At 45.5% G+C, this 23,802-nt stretch overlaps 2 protein-coding genes across 2 annotated transcripts in view; one reads left to right on the top strand and one right to left on the bottom strand.

The window, feature by feature from the left end:
- cxadr (CXADR Ig-like cell adhesion molecule) overlaps nt 1-12,921 on the top strand; it is a 152,490-nt gene extending 139,569 nt beyond the window's left edge. Inside the window, exon 8 of the mRNA XM_072259845.1 lies at nt 12,487-12,921. Coding sequence (XP_072115946.1) covers nt 12,487-12,510 — 24 coding nt within the window. The 3' untranslated portion in view covers nt 12,511-12,921. The remainder of the gene's footprint in view (nt 1-12,486) is intronic.
- The window catches only part of c6h21orf91 (chromosome 6 C21orf91 homolog), a 40,380-nt gene continuing 21,957 nt past the window's right edge, over nt 5,380-23,802 (bottom strand). The window contains exons 3-5 of the mRNA XM_072259846.1: nt 18,366-18,896; nt 15,848-15,910; nt 5,380-8,132 (exon numbers count right to left, since the gene is read on the bottom strand). Coding sequence (XP_072115947.1) covers nt 7,966-8,132; nt 15,848-15,910; nt 18,366-18,896 — 761 coding nt within the window. The 3' untranslated portion in view covers nt 5,380-7,965. The remainder of the gene's footprint in view (nt 8,133-15,847; nt 15,911-18,365; nt 18,897-23,802) is intronic.

Raw genomic sequence — 23,802 nt, 5'->3', positions numbered from 1 at the left:
AATGAAAAGTTTCTAAATATCAAAAAAATGATAAAGAACAGTATATCACATCAATATTTGGTGTGATCACCCTTTACCTTTACAAATGCATGAACTCTCTTAGGTACACTGTCCTGCAGTTTTGTAAAAGGTTAGCTGGTAGGTTGTTCCAAGCATCTTGGAGAAGTTGCCACAATTCTGCAGACTTTAGCTGATCATTTGCTTCTGGTGATCCCAGTCAGCCTTGATGACATTGAGATCATGGCTCTGCAGAGGGCACACTATTTGTCACAGAACTCCTTGCTCTTCTTTTCACTGAAGATAGTTCTTTATGACCCTGGTCGTGTGTTTGGGGACATTGTCCTGCTGCAGAATGAATTTGGGACTGATCAGACCATCAATACCCTAATGGATGAGAATCTGCTTGAACTTCTCAGCATTGGGGCTTCCATTAACTCTGACCAGATCACCAAATCCATTTGCAGAAATGCAGCCCCAAAGCTGCCACACCTCACTATTGGCAGCAGCAGGACTCGTTCACGTGGCGCTCCCCAGCTCTTCCACGGACAATCAGCCTCCTGTTGGAGCCAAAAATTTCAAATTGTGACGTGTCAGCCCAGAGAACTTGCTGCCATTGTTCAACACCCAGTCCTTGTGTTTTGTGTATCAGTGATTCTCTCGGCATTGTTTTCGTTTTGGAGGAATGGCTTTTTGGCAGCAATTGGCACGAAGACCACTTCTGACAAGACTTCTCTGGACTGCAGAGGGATGCCCTTGGGTTCCGGTGGTTTCTGTGAACTCAGAGCTCTGTAAAATTTCTCCCTGTAACATTTAATGTTTTGGAAAATGAATGCTTGGGATTTGAAAATGTGCTCTTTTCTCCTACCACACTAATGCAGAAGACCAAAAATAAACATTTAAAACATAAATAAAAAATCTAGGGTGCCTAAGACTTTTGCACAGCACTGTATTTATTTGTTTGTTTAGAAATACAGTGCAGAACAGGCTCTTTCAGCCCAACCAGCTGCACAGCCAAGCAACCCATCGACTTTAAACCCTGACCTAACAACAGGGCAATTTACAATGACCAATTAACCCACTTACCCATACGTTTGGAATATGGGAGGAAACCAGAGCACCTGGAGGCACGTACAGGCAGCACCGGAAATGAACCCCATAGTCTGGAACTCTCCGAACTGCTAACCGCTATGATACCATGAGGAAAATCAAATACTATTCTGAGAAAAGGCTAGAAAAGAAAAGAAAAATAAATTCAAAAAATTACCTAATCCTATATTCAGATTGTCGAACATTCAAAAATACACTATGGAAGAATGTGTTTAAATAACTTTTTAACCAGTAGCAAAAAAATGTAGATTGCCAATCATCACAAAAATGCTTGAGGATTCCTGCAAGTCAGCAACATTTATGGAGGGAAATGTACAGTTATTACTCCCATAGATGCTGCCTGCGGAGATCTCCAACATTTACTGTAAATTGCCCCAGATTTCCAGGATCTGCAGAATCTTGTGTCTCTAACCCGCCACGAGAGGGCACCAGTGATCAAGGTGTGGTCGTTTCGAAGCTCGTTGCGGGTTAGAAGATCGGCTGGCTGTGCAACCTTGCAAGGCGTCACTGGATGCTTGAACCTGCCCTTTTCCAGCGCCCGAACAAGCGATTTTTTTCACCCAGATCTTTTCACCGCCCCTCTCCCTCCCCGATAACTGGAACTCGCTGAAAGAGGTGGTTGTGTCAGACTCGATCACTGTGATTAAGCGACATTTAGTAAGGTTCTTTGTCCACGGGGAATGGATTGTCTGGGAAATGAACTCAAGTGCTCCAGTGAGAGACAATCGAAAAGATGAATCAAAATTCATAAAACATAGAACACTACAGGCCCTTCGGCCCACGATATTTAACCTACCCTAAGAGCAACCTAACTCCTCTCTTCTGTCCGCCAGAGAAAGCAGAATCTCCCAGTGGCCACACATTTTAATTCCACATCCCATTCTCATTCTGACATGTCTATCCACGGCCTCTTCTACTGTAAAGATGAAGCCACACTCAGGTTGGAGGAACAACACCTTATATTCTGTCTGGGTAGCCTCCAACCTGATGGCATGAACATCGACTTCTCTAACTTCCGCTAATGCCCCACCTCCCCCTCGTACCCCATCTGTTATTTATTTTCATACACACATTCTTTCTCTCTCTCTCCTTTTTCTCCCTCTGTCCCTCTGACTATACCCCTTGCCCATCCTCTGGGTCCCCCCCCCCTTTCCTTCTCCCTGGGCCTCCTGTCCCATGATCCTCTCATATCCCCTTTGCCAATCACCTGTCCAGCTCTTGGCTCCATCCCTCCCCCTCCTGTCTTCTCCTATCATTTTGGATCTCCCTGGCCTGCTGCGTTCACCAGCAGCTTTGATGTGTGTTGCTCTTCTCTCCTACTTATCATCTATGTGCCTATTTAAGAGTCTCTTTTATGCCCCTAATGTATCTCTCTGCCTCTGACACCATTGACAGCGGGTTCCACGCACCCATCACTGTGAAAAAAAAATCTACTTCTGACATTCGCTTATACTGTACTTTCCGGCAATCACCTTAAAATTACGCCCCTGCTGTTGGCCACTTCCACCCTGGGAGAAAGTCTCTGGCTGTCCAGTGAACCTACGCCTCTCATAAGGCGGCACAACAGTGGCTATACTTCATTTGGAGTTTGAGTAGATTTGGTATGTCGCTAAAGATAATCTCAAATTTCTACAGCTGTACCGTGGAAAGAATCACCCAAATCTTTTCACCGCTCCTCCCCTCCCGATAACTCCGTCAGGGAGAAAGCCTGAAGACACATACGCAGTAATTCAGAAACAGCTTCTTCCCCTCTGTCATCAGATTTCGGAATGGGCATTGAACACTACCTCACTACTTGTTTATTTAGATTTTGCACTATTTATTTAATATAACACATATATATATATATGTGTGTGTGTGTTGTGATTCACAGCTTTATTCTCTATTATATATGGTATTGTACTGCTACCACCATGACAACAAATCTCACGACGAAGAGAAAAATCCCAGCTCGCTCATCCTTTCCTGATAAGAATCATGTCCTCTGATCTTCGCCAGATCTCCACTTTCACTTTCTTTCTATTCGGAGGCGACCAGACTAAACAAACATTAAACATCGGAAGCAAGTTTAAGAAAATATCCTTTATTTAAAATCTATTCTCCGCTATATAGTTTCATTTTATTCACTGTAAATGTAAAAAAAATGTTCCAGTAAATGCAATTGCTACACACTCCCAGCAGAGGAAGAGTAATAATACTTTTTAAGTGAGCGTTTAGCAAACCTCAGTACTTTCTGGCAGCAGGTCGTATAACAGAATGTCCCAGTAAAAAAATTCATCCAGTTCCCCCCCCCCCACCAAAGTTTTTTTGTTGACGGAGAGCTGTAAACCGCTGGGGCTTTCTATATTGGCAAAGTTCCCTTTGGCTTTTGCTGACGCAAAGCAGGACGGCAGAGACTGCCCGAAGCGCAGCGTCAGTCCGGAACCCCAAACCGGGAATAACTACAGGCAAGACATTCCCGCCGGGTGGCGCTCGGGAGCAGAGACGCAGAACCTCGCATCTTCCAAACGCCGCATATTTAGCAGAGAGGGAAGATTGAGGATTTCTAAATAATGCTGCAGTACAGCAGAAATTATCCAGTCCCGAACCGGACACAGAAACACATGGTACTCAAATGACCAATAGAAGTCTGACAGTACAGAGTGGGGAAAACAGGTTAATTGTATCTCAATAATCCCTGATGCGGCGCCAAGTTCCGAGACAATGTAAACCGATTAAAGCAGCTAAAATCTAATATACTCCGAAATAACTCCCCGAATTCCCATCTCCTGCCTACACTGCAGGACGCTGCATTCAATGAATGTCAGAATATACTAAATTCAGTGCAAAAGATTTTTTTTTTTGTTTGGGCTGTAATACTTGAGTATCCGACAACTAAGCCTGTAACAAAAAAACAATTATTAAAAAAGGCATTATAAATTCAGATCAAAATTCTGAAGAATACAAAGGATTAAAACAGAAGACGTTGCTGGAAATACTCCAGGCACACAGCACCTGTGGAAGAATTTTTTCAGGACAAGGCGCACACCTGAATCAGTAACCCCCCACCCTCCCAAAGTTTTTCTTTCTCACAATCCTGGTATTGCTGGTATTTTGATCAGGATTATCAGTATTGTGCTTGTAATCTATACAAGAGTTTCTCTGTGTGCATTCCAACACGTGCCCACAGTCAGTAAAGAAAACAAGTTACTTTGTTACTTCCAAAAATAATAAAGGATATTAAAATCAGAAAATGCACATGCATTGAGAAAGTCTTCAAACAGGGTTATCTTTCTCCCAGAGTTGTAATGTCTAATAACAGAGGGTTTGTATTTAAGGTGTGAGGGGTAATTTTGTGAGGAGCAAGTGTTTTTTTTACACAGAGTGGTGAGTGCCTGGAATGTGCTGGCTGGGGTGGGGGAAGAAAGACAGATACATTAGAGATTTAAGAGACGTTTAGATAGGCATCTGGATGTGAGGGAAATTTAAGGATATGGATATTGTGCAGGCAGAAGGAACTAGATTACTTGGCCAACTGATAAGTTTATTTTAGCACAACATTGTGAGCCAAAGGGCCTGTTCGTGCACTGTATGTTTTAAACATCTGAAAGTTCAAAAGTTTATTAAAAATGCTAGTATTTAGAAAGAGTACCTTGTCTGCTACATTATCTAATCATTAGAGTTAGGGGAAGCCATTCATCCCATTCTACTATTCAATGAGATAGCCAGAGGTGAGTGATATTCCTTGAAAAGCAGCAGGAATTTAAAGCAGAACTGTCTGCACCCAGAAGGTGGTCATGATGTAATGCAACAGTTGGCAATAATGTTTATTGTATGTTATCACGTGCAGTGGAAGTGTACTAACAGGTGAGCCCGGTGGGCTGGCACAGGTACAAAACTGTTCTACATCTCTGAATGAACCAAAATAAATGATACAGCACAGTAACTGGCCCTTCCAGCTCAATGACAGAGCCACGGTGGAAATGCTATTACAGCCCGGGGTGTTGGAGCTTGGAGTTCAGTTCCCATGTCCTCTCTACCAAGGTTTGTACGTCCTCGCTGTCAGAACCTGGGTTTCCTCTGGGTGCTCATCACATTTCTCCCACCTTCTGAAGACATACCAGGGAGCAGGTTAATTGTCCTGTGACTAGGGTAGGGTAAAATAACACACAAAATGCTGGTGGAATGCAGCAGGCCAGACAGCATCCACAGGAAGAAGCACAGTCGACGTTTCAGGGCGAAGGGTCTCGGTCTGAAATGTCAACTGTGCTTTTTCCTGTGGATGCTGCCTGGCCTGCTGCATTCCACCAGCATTTTGTGTGCATTGCTTGAATTTCCAGCATCTGCAGATTTCCTCATGCTAGGGTAAAGTACGTGGGTTGCTGGGCAATGCGGTTCGAAGGGCCGGTTTCATGCTGTCCAATTATACTCGTGTGACCAATTAACCTACTAACTGGTGTGTGTTTGGAACGTGGGAAGAAACCAGAGCCCGTGGAGGAAATCCACTTGGTCATGGTGGGGGAACATACAAACTTCTTACAGACTACAGCAGGAATCGAACCCTTTCTGCTGACACTATAATAGCATCATGCTAACCGCTATGCTACCGTGCCACCCCGCTAAATAAAACAAATAATAAAACAACGCAGGGGTTAACGAACCGACAGGATGGCAATAGTGCACTGTTTGACTGTAGAGTGCATCACAGAGACATCTCCACTCCAGCATTAGAGGGAGGGACAAGAATCGCAAGGCAGCACAACTACTTATTTTGTGTGCTGTTCTGGCCACCTACCAGACATCAACAAAACTGAACGAGTACGGAGAATATTTACAAAGATGTTGTCGGGACTTGAGGGCCTGAGTCACAGGGAGAGGTGAGTAGGTTCGGACTACATTCCCTGGAGTGTGGGCGATTGAGGGGAGATTTGATAGAGGTATACAAAATGATGAGGGGGATAGACAGGGTATATGCAAGCAGGCTTTTTTTCACTGAAAACTAAAGGTCGTGGGTTTAGAGCTGAAACGTTTAAGGGGAATCTGAGGGGGAGCTTCTTCAGACGATGGTGAGAGTGTGGAAGCAGCTGCCACTGGGGCTGGTGGACGCAGGTTCAATTTCAACATTTAAGATAAGTTTGGGTAAGTACGTGAATGGGTGGGGGATGGAGGCAGAATAACAGTTCAGCACAGATCGGATGGGCCAAAGAACCTCCTCTGTTCTGTAATGCTCTGTGACTGTACCCACTGATGCTGCCTGAACCATTGTTCCTTCATCTGTTTGTGTATTGAGTGAAAGCACCAGGGCTGCCCACTAATCTATGGCTTTTGTTCATGATCAGACCCAGACTCTGGAACAGCCCATAAGAAAAATGAATCTCAGGGTTGTATACAGTGACATACATGTACTTTGATAATAAATTTACTTTAAACTTTGGCCCTGGGTAAATCTTGCTGGATGTGAACCCACTCTTCCCCCATGAGGAACTGAATAAAACTATCCCCTATGGAAAGGAAGTCTCTCTGTATGGAACTGTCAACTGTGCAAGAGATCACAGTTTGTATTCACTGTGCTTGTTTCATCCGCTCTCAGGCTGTGAGCAGCAGTGACAAGGAGAGTCATCATTACCCGTCTCTCTAACCCTTGAGGTAGTGAGGGGTGAAGCCACTTCCTTGAGACACACACAGAATGATCAGCATGTCAGGCAGCATCCACGGAGAAAAACGAACAGTCGACGTTTCGGGCCAAGATCCCCATCAGGCCAGATGAAGGGTCTCAGCCCGAAATGTCGACTATTCATTCCACACCGTAGATTTTATTGGTTTATTTAGCAATACAGTGGGAGTAGGCTTTTCTGGCCCTTTGGGCCACACTGCCCCAGCAACCAGTGACAAACTCGATTAACCCTTACCTAATCACAGGACAATTTACAATGACTAATTAGCCTATCTGGTACATCTTTGGACTGTGGGAGGAAACCAGAGCCCTTGGGGAAACCCACACATTCCAGTGGATAGACGTACAGAAACTCCTCACAGAATGCTGTCAGAATTGAACTCTGAGCTCCGTAACGTCCCGAGGTGTAATAGTGATGCACTCACCGCTATGTTGCCGTGGCACCCCAAATACTGCCTGACAAGCCAAGTTCCTTCAGCATTGTATGTGTGTTACATGATTGCTTTCAACTATTGCTAAAGTGTCACGATTTCTGGCAGCTCATTCCCAATATGCACCACCTTTGTCTACCCCGATGTCCATTTTAAATACCCGTCTCTGACCTTCAACCTATGCTCTCTTGTTTCTGACACACTTTCTGGGGAAAAAGACCATGTCTTTTCACCTCGCCTCCACTCAGGGCCCCAAACAGCCCTTCCAGATGAGGCAGCACTTCAACATGGCTGTTGGGGGCCATCTACCATACTTCTTGATTTCCAGCATCTGCAGAACCTCATGGTGTCCTTGCATCACTCCAGTCCCTCTGGTGAGGGGGTTCCTGCAGTGATGCTAGTGTAAGAGTTCCAAGATTTCGATCTAGTGATGACAAAGGACTAGGTATACATTTCAAAGTCAGGATGATTCCAGCCATGGGAAGGACACCTACAATGTCAAGGATTCCCTTGTCCCCTGGTAAATGCTGTGTGACTGAGAAATCCCATAGTAAAATCCCACAGACCAACAACATCCGAGAACATTGAGTGCTTTCTAAAAACAAAAATGGCTTTTAAAAAAACACATTGATTTATACGTACATAAAATGCTGTAAATTTTCTCTGCAAATATAGATGCATACAAAATATTTCCCCACATCCTGTGGAGTTTCAAGTCTTCTATACTGTTGGGGATTGGATTTTGAGAAGTTCGTCTTTGCGATGGGCTGGAGGTTAGTTGTCAACGGGCACACTGGATTTGATGCCCTTGCGTCCAATCTGTAGCCACGGCAGTTTGGAACGGTTCTTGAAGAGCTGCTCGATGGCGATGTAACGGACATGAAGCTCAGAGGAGAGGGAATCCTTCTTCTCCAGTTCCTGCGTCAGATCTTCAAAGACCACTTCCAGCCAGGGAGAAAAATAAAAAGCAAATTAGGACTAATTGGCCAGAGTTGGGCTGGAGGGGTGACCTGCTGGTGCTGAAAACAGGCTCCCCTTTTATGTAAACATTTCAAGTTCACATTTATAGTCATTCAACCATACACATGCATATAGGTAAATGAAACATTGTTCCTCTGGGGTTATGGTGCAAAACACAGTACATATCACATACAGCACACAAAATAATATTAACAGGTAATATAAATAATCTGAGATGTACAAATTGACATTAAGTATGAATGTGTAATGCTACTGATGCTGTCATAAGTAGTGTGTTCTGGGTGACAGCAGTGTTTAGAAATCTCTCCATAGGTTGAATCATATATGGGTATGGTAAGACAGTGGGTTGGAGCAGGCATTCAGAGCCCAACAATGAGAGTTCAAATTCCATCATAGCATCTTGGGAATTCAAACTGAAGCAACCAAGTATCTTGATCAAGAGTTTCAGCCCAAAATGTTGACTGTTTATTCCCCTCCATAGATGCTGCCTGACCTGGTGAGTTCCTCTGGCATTTTGTGTGTGTTTCTCAAGAAACTAATTAATCTGCAAGCAATTTATAAAACTAGCCTGGTTGATAGAACATAGAACACTCCAACACAGTACAGACCCTTCAGCCCACAAACCTATTCTAAACCTTCCCTCCTACATGGCCCTTTATTTTTCTATAATCTCTGTGCCTATCTTAAGTGTTTCTAAAATGTTCTTAATGTATTTGTCTCTACCACCACCCTGGAAGAGGCGTTCCATTCACCCACCACTTTTTAAAAAAAACCTTCTCTGATATTTAAGATACTTATCTTAAATCATCTTAATACCCTGTGGTATTAGCCATTTCAACCATGGGAGAAAGTCTCCAACTGTCCGTTCTGTCTGTGTCTCATATGATCTTATACACTTCTATCAAGTTGGTTCACTTAATGTCTTTCATGAAAGGGGATCCTGTCACCCTTATTCAAAAATTATAGAGGAGCAGAAATTTGCCATTCAGCCCATCCAATGGCTGATTTTTTTCTCAACCTCCATTCTTCTACCTTCTCCTCATAAACCTTAACCCCCTTAACAATCAAGAACTTATTGATCTCTTCATTTTTCCAGCGGCCAAATCAAATTGTATCACGGTTCATTGGCAAGGGCAAATAAAAATATGGCAGGGACAAGCAGAGCAGCCATTGTGTGAGTGGAAAAGTGTTGGAGTGGCCTCCACGGCCACTCCAACGGCCTCCTCTACTGTAAAGATGAAGCCACACTCAGGTTGGAGGAACAACACCTTATATTCCGTCTGGGTAGCCTCCAACCTGATGGCATGAACATCGACTTCTCTAACTTCCGCTAATGCCCCACCTTCCCCTCGTACCCCATCTGTTATTTATTTTTATACACACATTCTTTCTCTCACTCTCCTTTTTCTTTCTCTGTCCCTCTGACTATACCCCTTGCCCATCCTCTGGGTTCCCCCCCCCCCTTGTCTTTCTCCCCGGACCTCCTGTCCCATGATCCTCTCATATCCCCTTTGCCAATCACCTGTCCAGCTCTTGGCTCCATCCCTCCCCCTCCTGTCTTCTCCTATCATTTTGGATCTCCCCCTCCCCCTCCCACTTTCAAATCTCTTATTAACTCTTTCTTCAGTTAGTCCTAACGAAGGGTCTCGGCCTGAAACGTCAACTGTACCTCTTCCTAGAGATGCTGCCTGGCCTGCTGCGTTCACCAGCAACTTTAATGTGTGTTGCTTGGAGTGGGGAGGCTTTGGTGAGAACAGGCTTGGGTGAAGAAAGCACCTGGTGAATTTCTTCTTTATTCTGTTAGTACATAGAGCAGTGAGAATGGCTTCAGGGGCTGTGTAGTCTTCTTTGTGTGAGATGTGGAATTATGGGAGACCGCTAGCCTGCTAGATAACCACATCTACACCAGGTTCACCAAGCTGCAGTTCCTCAAAGAACATGTTAAGGAACTGGAGCTATAGTTCAATGAACTTTAGCCCATATGGGAAACTGAGGAAGTGACAGATGTCCCTGTAGTTCCTATGTTGCAGAAGGCAGGTACCTGGGTGACTGTCAGGAGATGTAAAGGAAATTGTCAGCCACTGCAGAATATCCCTGTGGTTGTGGCCTTCAACAACAAGTATGTTGTTGTGGATACTGTTGTTGAGTGGTTGGGGGAAATGACCTACCGGTGGGGAGCCACAGTGACCAGGTCTCTGGTACTAAGGCTGGCACTGTGGTTCCAAATGGAAGGGAGGGAAGTATGGTAGGAGGGTCAGGGAGACCAAAGTACACAGAACTGTAGATCATTACACAATGTGTGTCTAGACTGCAGATAAAGATTCTGCAGGGTCACAGAGGTCACTGTAATGGATTGATAACCCACCGTGGTTGACCACTGACCTGGGAAAACAAATTCAAATCCCAGCGTAGGAACCAGAGTCTACTGAACACTGAGGGCATGCTATGTTGATGCCAGAATGTGTGGCGATACTAATGGGCTGTCCCCACAACACAGGACCAGAAGACACAGGAGCAGAAATGGACATTCAGCCCTTTCAGACTGCCCTACCATTCAATCATGGCTGATTTATCATTCCTTTCAACTCCATTCTCTTGCCCCCTCCCCATTACCCTTAATGTGAAAAAGACTAAGGAGCTGGTGTAGACCTGAGGAGAGCTAAGGTACCAGTGACCCCTGTTTCCATCCGGGGGTCAGTGTGGACATGGTGGAGGATTACAAATACCTGGGGATACGAATTGACAATAAACTGGACTGGTCTAAGAACACTGAGGCTGTCTACAAGAAGGGTCAGAGCCATCTCTGTTTCCTGAGGAGACTGAGGTCCTTTAACATCTGCCGGACGATGCTGAGGATGTTCTAGGAGTCTGTGGTGGCCAGTGCTATCATGTTTGCTGTTGTGTGCTGGGGCAGCAGGCTGAGGGTAGCAGACACCAACAGAATCAACAAACTCATTCATAAGGCTAGTGATGTTGTGGGGATGGAACTGGACTCTCTGACAGTGGTGTCTGAAAAGAGGATGCTGTCTAAGTTGCATGCCATCTTGGTCAATGTCTCCCATCCACTACATAATGTACTGGTTGGGCACAGGAGTACATTCAGCCAGAGACTCATTCCACCGAGATGCAGCACAGAGCGTCATAGAAAGTCATTTCTGCCTGTGGCCATCAAACTTTACAACTCCTCCCTTGGAGGGTCAGACACCGAGCCAATAGGCTGGTCCTGGACTTATTTCATAATTTACTGGCATAATTTACATATTACTATTTAACTATTTAGTTTTATTACTATTTATTATTTATGGTGCAACTGTAACGAAAGCCAATTTCCCCCAGGATCAATAAAGTATGACTATGACTGATCAGGAACTTATTAACCTCCGCTTTGAGTATATCCAAAGTGTTGGTTACCAAAGCAAAGGATGCATTTCACCATATGTTTCAATGTGTATGTGATAAATACATGCAACTGAATCTGAATTGCAAGAAAATTTATTTTCAACAGTCAGTTTACAACTCCTGTAACTCTGTTCACTCCGAACCTTCACAGCTGCATGTATGGAGTTTGCACATTCACCTTGTGACCTCACGCATTTCCAAAGACAGGCAAGTCAGTAGGATAACTGACTGCAAAGAATTGCCCCCGATGCAGGTCAGTGGCGGGGGAATCAGTGGGTCTGCCTCTACCATCAACCCTGGCAGCTCACGCCCACCACTCTCTGTGTAAAGCGCCTACCTCTGACATCCTGCCCATATTTTCCTCCAATCATTTAGAGTGCTATGCACAGTTTTGGTTTTTCCTTTATTGGGGAAAAAAAACATTATTAAGCTGGAAAGAATGCAAAGAAGATTTATAGGAATGTTGCCATGAATCGAGGGTTCTGAGATAGAGAGACAGGTTGGCGGGCCAGGTCTTTTATCCTTGGATTGTAGGAAAATATTACAGAGGTGTATAAAATCTTGAGGGGCATAGACAGGGTGAGTGCATACTGCCTTTTTCCCAATGAGGGAGCCAAAAACTAGAGGGCGTAGCTTTAAGGTGAGAAGGGAACGATTCAAAAGAGACCAAGGGGAAACTACTTCATGCAGAAGGTAGTGAGTATATTCAAAGATTCAAAGTACATTTATTATCAAAGTATTTATGCAGCATTCAACCATGAAATGGTATGAAATAAGCTCCAGAGAAAACAGTTGAAGCAGGTTCAATAAGAACATTTAAAAGCTATTGGATAAGTCACAGTCAGAATCAGGTTTAAAATCACTGGCATATGTGCGCAGCCCTCCGGTGAAAATGATATCGTATCTGTTAAATAGGGGCTGTGGACAATTCTGATTTGATGGAGATGGACGTGAAAGCACAGAGGAACATCTGGGGAAATTTCTGAAATGCTTGTTCACTGCTGTCATTACTGCGTGGTCCGGAATTTTTCAGAGGGAAGGCCTCAAAATCCCCGGCTTTGCCTGCTGTTGGCGACCGAGATTGAGGTCGAATCGTTTGGATAGAGATGGTGCTCGGTACTCGGTGTCGGAGAGCTGATCGGAGGCTCAAAGTTTTCGGACGACTCAGAGTCAGACTGTGGTCAGGCATGGCAGGGAGAGTTTTCTTCCTACTCTCCGTCTACGTGAGATGTGGGATATTCGAGAGACTTTGAACTTTTTTACTGTGCCATGGCCTTTTCTTCATCAAGTTATAGTATTGTTGCACTGTTGTAACTATATGTTATAATTATGTGGTTTTGTCAGTTTTTTTCAGTCTTGATCTGTCCTGTGTTTTGTGATATCACACTGGAGGAAATATTGTATCATTTCTTAATGCATGCATTACTAAATGACAATAAAAGAGGACTGCATGTCTTCATAATCTGAAAAAAATTTGCTGTTTTGCAACAGCAGTACATTGCAATACACATTGCTAAAAACTACACGTTACAATAGGTATATATTAAAAAATAAATAAGTAGAGCAAAGAGAGAGAGAGAAAAATACTAAAGAAGTGTTCATGGGCTTAATGTCCACTCAGAAACCTGATGGCAGAGGGGAAGAAACTGTTCCTCAAACTCTGAGTGCGTGTCTTCAGGCTCCTGTACCCGTTCCTTGATGGTGGCAATGGGAAGAGGGCATGAACTGAGTAATGGGGGTCCTTAACGTTGGACGCTGTCTTTTTGAGGAATCGCCTTTTGAAGGTACCCTTGATGCTGGGGAGACTAGGGGCCATGATGAAGCTGGTTGAGTTTACAATTTCCTGCAGCTTTTACTGATCCTGTGCAGGGGCATCGCCATAATAGAATGATACAGCCCGTTAGAATGTTCTCCGTTGTACAGCTGTAAAAATTTGCACGTATCTTTGCTGGCATACAGTTCTCTTCAAACACCTAATGAAAGATGACCACTGCTGTGCCTTCTTTGTAGCTGCATCAATATGTTGGGCTCAGGACAGATCCTCAGAGATGTTGATACCCAAGAACTTGAAACTACTCATCCTTTCCATTTCTGATCTTTCAGCGAGGACTGGAGTGTGTTCCCTCAGCTTCCCCCTTCCTGAAGTCCACAACTGATTCCTTGATCTTACTGACACCGAGTACGAGGTTGTTGCTGTGGCACCACACAATTAACAGATCCAACTCACTCCCGTACAGCACCTCGTCACCGTCTGATATTCTGTTACCAGCAAATTTATAGATGGTGTTCGAGCTGTGCTCTGCCTCACCGTCATGGGTGTAGAGAGTACAACAATGGGTTAAACATCCATCCTTGAAGTGCGCCAGTGATGATCGTCAGTGAGAAGGTGGTGCTATTTCCAATCCATACGACTGTGCTCTCCCAGTGAGGAAGTCAAGGATCTAGTTACGGAGAGAGGTACAAAGGCTTCTTGGAGCTTTTTGATCAGACCTGAAGTTATGAATTTGTTCAACGCAAAGCTGTAGTCAATAAATAGCATCCTGACATAGCTATTTGTATTGTCCAGGTGATCCAAGGCCATGTGAAGAGCCTATGAGATTGCATCCATTGTAGACCGATTGTGGCGTTAGGCAAATTGTAGTGGATCCAGGCCCTTGCTTAGGCAAGAATTGACTCTAGCCATGACCAACTTCTCAAAGCACTTCAATAAATTAGCTGTGAGTGCCACTGTCATTGAGGTAGGTCACCCCGCTCTTCTTGGGCAATGTTGCCCTTTTGAAGCAGGTGAGAACCTCCAACTGCAGCAGTGAGAGATTGAAAACGCTCTCAATCACTCTTGCCAGTTGGCTGGGGCAGGTTTTCAGACCCTGACCAAGTTTACCATCAGGCTCCGATGCTTTGCAAGGGTTCACCATCTTGAAAGACGTTCTGACATTGGACTCTGAGACTGAAATCATAGTGACACCGGATGCTGTAGGGATTCACACTGGTGTAGCTTTATTCTGCCTTTCAAAGCGAGCAAAAAACGTGTTGAGGCCATCTGGGAGTAAAGCATCACAGCCATTCGTGATGTTAGGTTTCCCTTTATAGGAAGTAATGGTCTGAAAATTCTGCCAGAGCTGACGTGCATCCAATTCCATCTCTAACCTCAGTCGGAAATGTTTTGTCACTCTTAAGATAGTCTTCCACAGGTCGTACCTGGACCTCTTGTATAGTTCTGGATCACCAGTCTTGAATGCCACAGATCTAGCCCTCAGCAGACTACAGACCTGCAGGTTCATCTACAGGTTTAATTTGGGTATGTCCGGTATGCTTTGAAGGGACACATTCACATGCACAGGTTTTAACGGAGTTGGTGACAACTGTGCATACTTGAAGATGAATCCCTGAAGATTGTCCAGTTCACTGACTCAAAGCAGTCCTGTAAGCACTCCTCCACTTCCCTTGCCCATATCCTCTCAGTCGTCACCACTGTTGCTGCGGTCTTTTACACAGGCGATCACACTTTCCAAAATGTGGTCATGGTGAGCATTCTTGATGGTGGTATAACAGTGGTCAAGTGTGTTGGCTCCTCTAGTTCCACAGGTGCTACGTTGGTGGCAGTTGTTCAGAGTCTTCTTCAAGCTGGCCTCATTGAAATCTCCCACGTTGATAGGGAAGGCATCAGTTTTGTGCCTGCTGATCACAGTGTTCAGCTCCTCTTGTGACTGTCTACCAGCCTGAGGTGGAATGTATAAGGATAGGATATGTCTAGGACAAGGGTTCCCAACCTGTGGTCCATGGACCCCTTGCTTAATGGTATTGGTTCATGGCATAAAAAAGGTTGGGAATTCCTGGTCTAGAGGGATATGGACAAAATCCGGGCAGATGAGTCTAGTTCAGATTAGCTTTATTTATCACATGTACATCAAAACATACAGTGAAATACATTGTTTGCACCAAAACCAACATAGTCTGTGGACAGCCTGAAGTGTCGCCATGCTTCTGGTGCCAACAGAGCATGCCCACAATTTACTATCCCTAACCTGCTCGTCTTTGGAACGTGGGAGGAAACCAGAGTACCTGGAAGAAACCTATGCGGTCATGGAGGAATGTAAAAACTCCTTTGACAGCGGCAGGAATTGAACCCTGATCATGAACACTGGCATTGTAAAGCATTGCACTAACTACACTACTGTGCTACCCCATGGACCTGGTTTGGCATAGTGCTCTATGACTCTACACAGGTAGATGTCAGTGCAGATTTTATTAAAAAAGATAAGTTGTGGCGAGTTACCTTTGACCTGTTTGAGCAGTTGATCATTCAGCATGACCAGATCTTCCATCGACATGCTACTCACTGTAAGGAAAGTCAACACTGTTAGAATCAGCAGGACAACCAACAAAGGTAACAATCACCAGGCAACCGCAGAGACAGTTAATATTTATGAAACATTATCTGCTTCTCTCTCCACAGATACTGCCTGACAAACATTTCTAACCTTTGCTATTTTAGACAATTCCACTCCCTGCAGTTTTTTTTTTCTTCAATTCTTCACTCTTCCATCAATATTTAGGGCAAAACATGACATGCTGGAGAAACTCAGCATCTATGGAGGGGGATAAACAGTTGATGTTTCGGGCCAAAACTCTTATTCATACCTTACCTGCTGAGCTCCTCCAGCATTTTCGTGTCTTGCTCTGGGTTTCAGTTAGTGGCTGGCAGTTTTGGTGGTCCACTGCAAAGAGGTATCACATTGATATCAGAACCAGACTGATTCAGAGTGATGTCAGGATGCGCTTCTCCACACAAAGGACCATGGAAAGCTGGAACTCCCTCCTCAAAATACAGAGACCCCACATCCTGTACCTAATAAAGTTGCCACTGAGTGTGCATTCATGGCCTTCTGCTTCAAGGTTTGAAATGTTGTGTGTTTAGAGATGCTCTTCTGCACACCACTGTTGTAATGTGTGGTTATTTCAGTTACTGTCATCTTCCTGTCAGCTTGAACCAGTCTGGCCTCTCTCATTAACAAGCATTTTCACCCACAGAACTGCCAATCACTAGATTCTTTTTTTTTTTGCTTTTCTCATCATTATTTATAGACTCTAGACAACATTGTGCGTGAAAATCCCAGGAGATCAGCAGTTTCTGAGATACGTACTCAAAGCACCCCACTTGACACCAACAATCATTCCACGGTCAAAGTCAGTTAGATTACATTTCTTTCCCCATTCTGATATTTGGTCTGAACAACAAATGAACCTCTTGACCATGTTTTCATGGTTTTATACATTGAGTTTCTGCCACATGATTGGCTGATTAGATATTTGCATTAACGAGCAGGTGTACAAGTGCTCCTAATAAGGTGGCCACTGAATGTAGATTTTGTTATAGGAACTTAAGTTTCTATAGTGCAGTAAGTTCAGGACAACCGAAAGTTTACAGCTACATACGTACTTACTCAGGTGTCAGACTCTGTTCTGAAAGGTCCAGGACCAGAAATGTTCATTCAGTTTCTCTCTCCACAGATGCTGCCTGACCTGCTGAGCATTTTTGAGCATTTTCTGTTTTCACTTCAGGTCTTCAGTTCCTTAAGGTTGTTATAGCCAGGGTGGTAATGGGGACAAGTTCCCATTACCTATTAATTGCTCCCAATGACGAACACCTCAAATAGCCTCTGACAACCAAGTCCAGCTCCTGGCCTTCACGTGTGGCTTAGTTACTAAGCCCAGCGGAACTGTTTCTACTGACGGGACTTGGGGCAAAGGCAAGTTACTGGTGCCGTAAAACCAGTTGTTTTGGGAAAATGGGGGTCAGCTGCCACGTTTGGCAGCACATCCAGGAAAAGAAAAACTGATCTCAAACTTCCGCTGCCTCGCAGCTATACCCACTCATGTGGAAGGCTTTGGGAGTAAACCTTGAGGGAAAAAGTCCAGAGCTGGAGTCCCTAAGGTAGCCTACGCTGAGTTCAACAATGACTGGCAACTCCTGTGATGCTGTTGGTGCCAAACTGTATCAGTCTCTGCCGTTCTTTTGGATTCATCAGACGTGTGGAGAGGGGGAGCTTGTGATTGGATGGAGGCCTCACTCACCTCAGGTCTGCCAGTTGTCGTTTTTTTTTCCGAGTTCTTGCATTTTCACTGTGGTAGAGCGAGAGTTATAGCAGCTTGTTCAAGCAACAGCAATTTTTCACCAAGATTTAAAGATTAGCGTAGTTTGTCACATGTACGCGGAAACATTAAAACACTCAAGTGAAATGCGCCATTCTTGTGACAACGACCATCACAGTCCAAGGATGTGCTGGGGGCAGCCCGCAAGTGTTGCCGTGCCTCTGGCACCAACACAGCATGCCCACGACTTACAAACCCCAACCTGCACTTCTTTAGGAAATGGAAAGAAACCAGAGTACTCAGAGAAAACACACGTGGTCACTGACGCCGATGATCCCACAACCATTATTTCAAGGAGCAGGGTTATTCACAGGCTCCTGGCAAAGCTTTTTCTTGAAGGTTCATCGCCTCATTAGTTTCACAACAGGATCTTGCAGCAGGCTGACTGGCTGCCACGTTTTCACAACAGGAGCTTTCAGCCTACTGACTGGCTGCCATCTTTCCACGACTTGAAAACCGGAGGGTGAGGGAGGCACGGCAATACCTGCGTGCTGCTCCGAGCAAATCCTCAGACTGTGTTGGTTATTGATGCAAATGATTCCACTATGTTTCAAAATACGTCTGACAAATAAAGCTAGTCCCATACCATATTCTAACTCTGTTTTTAACTGTGAGCCCATGATATTGGGTCGTGTACTTACGGTCATCCTGTGTGTAGTGTGGCTGACCCTTGGGCTCCTCTCTGTCACGTTCCACTGGCCTCTGGCCTTCTTCACCCAGCCCCTGCCCCCTGGTCGACCGGAGATCTTCTCCACTGCGACGGCCACCGGCGCCTGCACCCAGACTGAAAGAATCCTGCCCCTCCGGCTCCAAGATACCCCGCCTGCATTCCGAGTAGCCAGGTGCTCCCACCTCCAGCCAATGTGGGGAGTAACGGGGTAACTGGGACCCATTGGGCTGGTGGAAGTGTGTCCTGAGGGAGCTGGGCTGTGGGTCGCGGCCTGTGACCCCTGTCTGCTCACAGCGCCGCAGGTCAGCACCGGAGGGCTGGTTCTGGGCGTACTGAATTATCTGACTGATCTTCCTGCTCAGTATCTCCTTCACGTCCTTGTAGGTGCTCTTCGATGTCTTGGACCTCGGCAGGTCCTGGTTGGCGATGAGGTGATACTTTTCGAAGCACTCTCTGTGGCCACGCACAGATTCTGTGTGCAGGAGGCTCGACCTGGGCACCCCTGAGAAGTTACAAAACAGGGAAGAGTTAACATTTGTCCAAGAGTTTGTCTGCAAATGGAACGCAACAAGGAGGGGGAGAGAGGGGGGGGGGAGAGAGGGGGGGGGAGAGAGGGGGGGGGAGAGAGGGGGGGGGAGAGAGGGGGGGGGAGAGAGGGGGGGGGAGAGAGGGGGGGGAGAGAGGGGGGGGGAGAGAGGGGGGGAGAGAGAGGGGGGGAGAGAGAGGGGGGGAGAGAGAGGGGGGGGAGAGAGAGGGGGGGAGAGCCCGCGACAGGAGGCGGGGGGGGAGAGCCCGCGACAGGAGGCGGGGGGGGGAGAGCCCGCGACAGGAGGCGGGGGGGGGAGAGCCCGCGACAGGAGGCGGTGGGGGGAGAGCCCGTGATGGAAGGCGGATGGGGAGAGCCCGCAACAGAAGGTGGGGGGGGGGTATAGAGCGTGCGAGGAAGAGAAAAGCAACAGAGGGAAGATGCTCGTGGATATGCTGATACTTCCCTTATTTCACACATTCCCTCTGTGTATAAAGGGACCGGGAAACTACATCAGCTGTGCAATTGTGATATTGGACAGCAGTGAAAATTTCATCATGACTCTTAAATTGAATAATTTTGTTAAAACTATTTACAGAATGATTATATTGAATATACAACCTTCATCAGAATGGAGAAGAAAGACCAGGGGATAAAATATACTTTACATTGCAAAGTAAAGGTGGCAGGGGAATGGAGAGAATAAAGGTCCTCTCTCTCCCTCCATTTTGTTTATCGCGCTCCTCTTTCTTTGCCTCTTCCCCCCATTCACTCTCTGTCATTGTCCTCCTCCTCCTCTCTGTCTCTCCCCACCCACTCTCGTCCTTGTCTTTCTTTGTTCCCCCTCCATGCGTTCTACTTCCTCTCTCACAGGAATCAGGTCTGTGATTGGGTGAGGAGCACAGGAAACTGAGTGACGAGTGGTTGTACTGCTCGGTGAGAGGGAGGTAGCGGTGTAGAACGCAATCGTTACTTTGGCAGAGGTATAAATAAAGTCAAAGAGTTAGAGAGAAACACAGTACAGAAAGAACCCTCGTACTACATCCATTCCACTTTATCATTCAAGATTCCAGTTTATTATCATTTGTACATTGAAACAGAGAGTGAAATTTGTCATTTGTATTAACAACCAACGCACTCAAAGGTGTGTTGGGGCAGCCCATAACTGCCACCACACTTTCTGGCGCCGACGTAGCATGCTCACAATGTTCACAGAACTCAACAGCGGCAAGACAAGTCCCATTCCTTCCTCCCTTCCCAAATGCCCAAATACAGTCCTTCAACCCCAGGACAGGCCTCGACACTCCAGGAACTCAGAATCGAGCCTGCAGACTTTGGGCTTCGACTTCTCACCTTTCTCACCAATTGATTCCACCTACACACCAGGGCTAATTTACAGCAGCCTGTTTACAAACCAACCCGCACGTCTTTGGGGAGTGGAGCACCCGCGGGAACTCACACCTTCACAGAGAGAAGGTACAAACACCACACAGACAGCACCAGACGTGTGGGGTTAGACAGCGACCTCACTGTGTCAAAGTTAAAGTTAGCTTTATTATCAGAGTACATACAGGCCACCATATACAACCCTGAGATCCTTTTGCTTACAGGTACTTACAAGAAAATCAGTACAATTTATAAAAAAAAACATACATAAACAAACTTTGACAGGGCTACGGTAGCCCAGTGGTTCATGCGACACTATTACAGCTCGGTGTGCCAGAGTTCAGAGTTCAATTCTAGCATCCTCAGAAAGGAGTTTCCACACTTCCTTCATTTGAATGTGTGGGTTTTCCCCGGGTGCCCTGGTTTCTTCTCACAGTTCAAAGACATACCGGGTAGGTTAATTGTAGATTGCTCCTTGATTAGGTTAGTGTTAAGTCGGGGTTGTTGGGGATTGCCAGGCTGACGCAGCTCAAAGGCCTGGAAGGGCCCACTCTGCACTGGATTACTAAATAAATAAAGACAAATTGGGCAAAGGGGAAAATTACTGAGAGCATAACTTGCAACGAGGCCTTGAAAGTGAGTCTGCAGGTTGTGGAACCAGTTCAGTATTGAGGTAAGTGATGTCACCCATGTTGGTTCAAGAGTTTTATGGCTGTAGGGTAATAATTGTTCCTGAACCAGATGGTGTGGGATCTAAGGCTTCTGTAACTCCTGCCCAATGGGAATAATGAGAAGAGGGCAAGGCATTGACAGTGAGGGTGGGGATGGGCGGGGAGGGGTTCTTTAATGATTCATGCTGATTTCTTGTGGCAGTGCTCCTTGTAAATGTGCTCAAAGATGGGGAGCAATTTTCCTCTGATGGACTGGAAGATAAATCACATCTGAAAAGTACTGAAAGAAGCAAATGCTTTTTAATATTTAGAAAAATTAAATATGAGCCACAACGTGATAATCTGAAGTTGCTGAATTAGAGGTCAGGGTGGAGAGAAGGCTTTATTTGCAAGCTGGGCGTCTGGCAGGAGACTGACTCATGTGTCTGTCTGTCGATCAAAGGCTTATGGAACAAGTGCAGTCTTGCCCAATGGCAAATTTATTTAGCTCTCGGCTCATTCCATCAAATGCAAATTATGGGGAGAGAAGAAAACTGCGTGCTCAGATATCCCAGCACACAGACAACGAGACAGCCCCCTTGATTTCTAGCTCCCCATTCTCCGAGTATGCCAATACCCCAGTGCAGAACACACCAAGAGTTCAGGGTGTCTGATTGTGCAAGGCACCATGTGTGGGGCCAATCCCACCGCCTGAACACCAGGCTGTTAGAAAGAGTGTGGTGAGGAGACCAAGGAGAGCGGAGAGCAAGCAAGGGAGGGGTAAGAAGGGGGAACAAGTGAGGTGGGGATGGGTAGAGTGAGTTAGGTAGGAGAAGTGAGCAAGGGGGGAGGGGAAAGGGGAAAGGGGGAGTGAGTGACAGAAGGGTAGGAGAGCACAAGCATGGGGGAAGCACGTAATCAGGAAACACCTGGCACGATTGCTACTCCGTGCATTCAAAATGCAGAAACATTGGTACAGAGATAGAAATTACACAGAAACTCTTACAGAACACACATACACACACGATCAACTTTATTCACCATATATATTTACACAATCAGGAATTTGCTGCAGTGCATTAGCACGACATACAACAAGTGCCAACATTCAACAATTATATACAAGACTAAAGAATTACATACAAACACACAAAATGCTGGAGGAATTCAGCATCCATGGAAATGAACAGACAGAATTATATAAGAATAAAGTTAGAATTACAGATATAAAATAAAATGTTCATAAGTGAATAAATAGCAGCATTTAAATGTAAACAGCATTATAAAAGCAACACACATCAAAGTTGCTGGTGAACGCAGCAGGCCAGGCAGCATCTCTAGGAAGAGGTGCAGTCGACGTTTCAGGCCAAGACCCTTCGTCAGGACTAACTGAAGGAAGAGTGAGTCAGTTAGTCCTGACGAAGGGTCTCAGCCTGAAACGTCGACTGCACCTCTTCCTAGAGATGCTGCCTGGCCTGCTGCGTTCACCAGCAACTTTGATGTGTGTTGCTTGAATTTCCAGCATCTGCAGAATTCCTGTTGTTAGCATTATAAAAAGTGGTTTAAAGTGTCTACAGTGCAGTGACGGGTTAACAGAGGGAGGGGGCTAAGCTTTCATCAGTTTAACTGGCTGACTCCTGGATGGGCACATGGACGAAAGTAAACTGGGAGCACCTGAAGGGAACTCACGTGGGCATGGGGAGAATGGACTGTACAAATTCCTGACAGAGGATGCCAGGATTGAACTCCAAACCCCAATGCCCAGAGCTATAATACCTTAGCACTAACTGCTATGCTACTGTAGTACACTACATGGTTCTTTTATTTTAAATATAAAAATAAAAATAAATAAAGGACTTGAGATAGACTGTCTAAGACCTACTACCAGAAACCTGGTGGACAGGGGAGCATTAACTCAAGAGCTTTTACCACAGAGATGGTTGCATTGAACAATCTGTCTGGAATGTCACTGCTGAGATCAGTTCTCGCTATGCCTAAGAGCAGTTTATAACAATGCTTACTGTAATTTGTAACTCAGACATCTTGTCGGCAGTTTTCTGGGAAAGGGTCAGGTCCCAACATGAAAATGCTCCGAGTCTCTCGAATGGAAATGCTTCAGACTATGTGCTGCACCGGATGGGCCTGGACTTGTTGCTATGCAATGTTCTATTCTGATGGATCTTTCTAAGCAGGACAGGCAGTGTGGATAATTCTTTTAGAAGATGAAGTCCATTAGACAGTGGTCAGCAGGGAACATCCTGCAGGTCCTACAGGAGAAGGACATGATTGATGCTGTGGAATGGTTCCCCAAGCCAACTATCAAACTGTTTGGCACAAGGACCTTGCTTCACCGGCAGTGAGGGGATCTTCCATCAGATCCTTCAGAGCCAGCATTTTATTTGCAGTGCACACTCAGGATGGCTGCGGTAAGGATGAGATGGTCACCCACTACTTTGTAGACTGTGATTTGCAAAGAGGGTCAGTAGAAGAATGCAAAGGTTCATCCCTAGAAGCTGTATACCACACTCCAGGACAAACATCAGTGCTTCTGAAAGATCATCAACTCATTAGCACCAGCGATCACCAACTGGGGTTTGAGTCCTACCGTTGTTGGTAAGCAGCTTGTACCTTCTCCCTGTGACCTTGTGGGTTTCACCTGGGTGCTCCCGTTTCCTCCCACAGTCCAAAGATGGGGTTAGTGAGTTATGGACATGCTATATTGGTGTCAAAAGTGTGGTGGCATTTGCAGGCTATAACTGCAATCCTCGATGATTTTATTTGATGCAAACAACGCACTTCACTGCATGTTTTGATGTACATGCGACAAACAAAGCTAATCTTTCTTT

This window comes from Mobula birostris, chromosome 6 (genome assembly GCF_030028105.1).
Source record: "Mobula birostris isolate sMobBir1 chromosome 6, sMobBir1.hap1, whole genome shotgun sequence".
Classification (NCBI taxonomy): domain Eukaryota; kingdom Metazoa; phylum Chordata; class Chondrichthyes; order Myliobatiformes; family Myliobatidae; genus Mobula; species Mobula birostris.
The sequence above is the reverse complement of the archived record's forward strand: the minus strand, read 5'-3'. Positions and strand labels throughout refer to the sequence as shown.